This window comes from Tigriopus californicus, chromosome 10 (genome assembly GCF_007210705.1).
Source record: "Tigriopus californicus strain San Diego chromosome 10, Tcal_SD_v2.1, whole genome shotgun sequence".
Taxonomy (NCBI): Eukaryota; Metazoa; Arthropoda; class Copepoda; order Harpacticoida; family Harpacticidae; genus Tigriopus; species Tigriopus californicus.
Window position 1 is genome coordinate 4,103,252 of NC_081449.1, and position 4,322 is coordinate 4,107,573.

General features: G+C 38.1%; 1 protein-coding gene across 1 annotated transcript in view; it reads right to left on the reverse strand.

Moving 5' to 3' along the window:
* Positions 1-1,596: 1,596 nt before the first annotated feature.
* The window catches only part of LOC131888341 (C-type lectin domain family 4 member F-like), a 4,110-nt gene continuing 1,384 nt past the window's right edge, over positions 1,597-4,322 (reverse strand). The window contains exons 2-4 of the mRNA XM_059237180.1: positions 3,107-3,254; positions 2,803-3,030; positions 1,597-2,732 (exon numbers count right to left, since the gene is read on the reverse strand). Of these exons, the coding sequence (XP_059093163.1) occupies positions 2,494-2,732; positions 2,803-3,030; positions 3,107-3,254 (615 nt within the window). The 3' untranslated portion in view covers positions 1,597-2,493. The remainder of the gene's footprint in view (positions 2,733-2,802; positions 3,031-3,106; positions 3,255-4,322) is intronic.

The following is a 4,322-nucleotide window of genomic DNA, read 5'->3' on the forward strand; positions in this document are numbered from 1 at the left end:
GAGTTTACCATGGTGAGGCTAACATTGGCGGAGGTTGCAGTTAGCGGAGATTTCTATGGCGGAGATTGCCGTTGGCCGAGTTCACTCTGGTGTAGATTGCCTTTGCAGAGTTCACTCTTGGCTTAATTTGTTGCTGGCAGAGTTTGTCATGGCGGAGATTGCCGTTGGCGGAGTTATCCCTGGCGGAGTTGAATGTGGCGGGGTTTACCATGGTGAGGCTTACATTGGCGGAGGTTGCAGTTAGCGGAGTTATCCCTGGCGGAGTTCAACGTGGGGGAGTTCAATGCTGGCGGAATTCAATGTTGAGGAAGTTTACAATGGAGATCACGTGGCAGAAATCCGCTGGTGTAGATTACTGTTGGGGGAAACGTATGGGAACCGTCAAATACTTGTGGGTGAGCACATTCACCCCCAAGGAGTTGGATGGAATTGATAACTACTTAATTTCTTGACTAGAATGTTTGACATAAAGGTTGAACACGTAGAAACCCGGACATAGAAGAGTCGTCATAATGTTTGAAGTTAACAAGAATAAATTCTGGATACACTTTTGAAATATCGTTTTGTTCATTGGTGACAAATGTCTTTAATTAAAAGAAATGTTGTTTTTTCCAAGAATTGAGACACTGGAAGCTCGAAAAAACATCGCCGAAATCTCATTGTGCACGAATTCCTTGAAAATAAGGATGCCAGTTCATCTTGCGACAAAAGTTGATTTGACAAAATCGATTGTATAAAGCGTATAAAACTGCTTCATGAACAACCTAAGTATGGAGAAAACCATGGAAAGGATAAAAATGATGATCCATTTGATCCCAAATGTGATACCAAAGCTATTTGATATTTATAAAACAAATCCACCAATTTTCAAGCAGAGATGTGACTATGAGAATCAGAAATCTTAATCTTTTGTTCAAAAGGTCAAAGAAAGGTCAGAGTTAAGGTCCAAGAAAGCTCAAGTTGACCAGATCGCATCAACGAAGAAAATTTAATGTAGAGGCATTTTTTTGGCCCAACTGGCAAGTTGTCACTTTGGTAAGGCAGAATGGAATGGGAAGAGCAAAATGAAATCAATTTTGTAGCCAAGAATGGAACCCAGAAATAACACCAATCAAAGAAACTTGGTCATTTGTGAAAGGAGTATTGAAGAAAACATACTTGACCATAAAATCTAAAGACGAATGCAAAATTAAATGGTTATGAGCAGTTAGGAAGGTCGATTCTGACCTCGTGCAGAAGTTGATGGCTAGGGTCAGGAGCAAAGTAAGGTCACTGGACCTTTAAGATAGATAAAACTGTGATGATAATTTCATTAATTAGAATTACCCTTATGTATGGTTATATATTATTGAAGTTTCTAAAAATAAGTTGCACACGCTTAGAAAGTCACCATTTTTCATGTCCGGAATTTTACGTGTTCAACCTTTATATTGTAGATGACTAGTATGATGTGAATGAGCACGAGCATTTTTTGAATGAATCAAAATTATCCATATAAGCGTTGTGTATAGCGGCAAAATGGATAAACAATAATAATAGCTCTTTTTATTAGAAATGGGTCATTTGTCAGAAGGTAACAAAATATATCAAATGCTTGTGTCACATAAAAAGGTTAAAAAGGAGTCCAAAAACCGTTGTGGTTGACTTATTGATAGAGTTGACTCATGTCCCACATCTAAGTTTTGAATACCTTTTTTTGATCTTTTTGTTCGTTTATTTCCATTCATTTCTTCAAATGCAAGATCGCAGAAATCAAAGGCTTGGTGGGAAGGTTTTTTCATTTCGGTAAAAGATACTTCTTTCGTAGAAAAAGATAATTTAAAAGACATTCTTGGTCATCGTTATGGAATAATTAGTGTTATTTTTCGACGTAATATTTGATTCAGACGAAAGTTATCAATTTTCATAATCATGGAAATTGGCAATGAAAGGAAAATTCCACAGTGTAATACATAGACTTGTTCTGAAAAACAGGCAAAAACCAAAAATTATCTTCCCCAACAAATGATTCAAATGTAAGCAAGTTTAGAAATGATTAGGATAGCCGTTTATTAAGTTTGATCTGGTGGAAAAGTTGATTAGTTTCACATCTCTCTGTTTTTACACAATCACTACAGTTTAATCTTTATTGAGGTTTCACTATTCGTCTCTGCGAGGGGCAAATCATGTACCCTGTAAAGTCTTCAAAATGAGACCCCCAGTATGAGAAACATAGATTATTCCTTTGGTTTAACTTTTACTAGAGGACTAACTCATCCATTTTTTGTACGTTTATGCAGTGGCTTTTCTTGACCTTTTCATTACCTAGGTGTTCGATTGAGCTGAAATTTAAAACACGTTTTTTTGGGAACCCAATGGGTTGATCATGGAGTGACCCACAACGTTGATTGACTAAGAGAGAAGATAACGATTCGCGTCCTTAGCCTGTGGGTTTACATTCTCCGGGTCCTTGGTCAAATTCATTCATCCCACAACGCAGATCCGCCACTAAATCTAAAAGCATGTGATTTCGCATAATGTTGCCATTCCTATCTGACAGTGTCTATCGTTGTATTCGGAGCTCCGAGTTCGAATACAATAGCTGCCTTCATTGAACTCGAAACGTTTGGAGTATATGGCTGTGTCATATCTAAATCTCGTCCCATCATTCCATATCGTTTGACCATCACAAGTGTCATCATAACACACTATTCCGTAGGGATTGGTCAAACCGATCCAAGTCTCGTGGTAGCCTGAAATCATGGGAACATGGTCTGATTTTCAGCAATGCAAAATATATCCAGGGATCACCACTGCCAATACCGGACAGCTCGAATAAGATGTTCTCTTCCTCCTTCGTTGTTACCACTATCATTTGTCCACCTTGGGCGTGGCAATGAGTTTGACACTCTTGCCATGTCTTTGCTTGAGATGAGAACTTGTAGGCCTTCCCATTTGATTTTTTCACCCAATCTGGATAGAATTGACAATAGTTACGAGGCAAAAGTACTGATTGGGAATTCTCCTTGACCTCGTACTTTTCCGCCGATTCTGGAAGAGAATCAGACATTTGAACTGCTTCCGGTACATTGAACTTTGCACAACTTTTTGTGTTTTAAACACTTACCCACCATCCAGACTTCTACAAAGCTTTCTCCGGCATTAGATGGATTGGAATGGTAACTCCCGTAAAGACACATCCCTTCCTCTGGATCGAAGGCCACTCCTGGACAATTGGTTGATCTGCATTTCAACACGCAGACCAATGGAACATTCTATGAAGAAGGTGACAACGATGGGATAGGACACAGTTTTGTGTACAGTAGAGTGCATCGTAATTTCGAAAACGGGCAAATATCCATCACCATCAGCAGGAGTACTCGAAAAATTGAATGATGAAGAAGGCAAAAGTTATCAATTACGATTTTTAGCTTTCTTGTAAAATGATTGTCCAAAGTGACAAAAAATGAAGGTAATTGAAATGATTGGTTTTGCCTACGTACATGATTTTTTGATATTCTGATGTTTTCTTAGATGAGGCTCAATTTTAGTATTCACAGAACGCAATTTTTGTTTTCATGCAAAAACATATTCAATATTCATGGCTTTTGACCCGTTAAAAAGGCTAGCACGAGGCTGCGAGATGTGAAAAGAAATTGTCGACAAATTTGAACCATGAGGCTTTTTATTAGCTCTACGTAGGTCTGCCCGCCGTGTCTGCAAATGAACAACTAGAAAATGATTTTAAGGTTTTGATTTTGCCATTTTTTAATACTGCCTGCTGCAAAAAGAGTGCCATGGGCCGTTTGGCTTGCTTCTACTGCAGGGACTACTGCAGTTTGGACAAACCCGCTTTCTTGCATTCATTATGACTACCATGGTCTGAAGCATGAATGTTATAGCGTTGATTCAATACATGGGAACCAAGAAATAAATTTAAAAAAATCAATTTGCTTGTTAGACAATTATGTGTAATTCAAGTATTTTAATATCGCCAAATCGACGGATTTGACTACTGTCTAAAATATCTGGCAGAGTTTTGCCCACTAGCCAGAGAGGATCAGATCCGTTAATTTAATTACGTTATATTTCAAATGCAGAGATTGGGCTGGCGGGCAAGTAACTGTACCTTTTTTAAATTAAATGTGTGCCTAGGTGTCATATATTGATTCAAAATATGACATTTGCAAGTCATGCGAAAAATAGTCATATTTTGAGCACAAATTTGATCAAGGTCGTTCAAGATCTTTAGATTGTTTGCAGTGCACACAAAGTGAGCAGTCCAGTAGATTCAAAATTTTCATTTGTCTGCGATTTAAAACGGCAATTTATAATACTGGGGC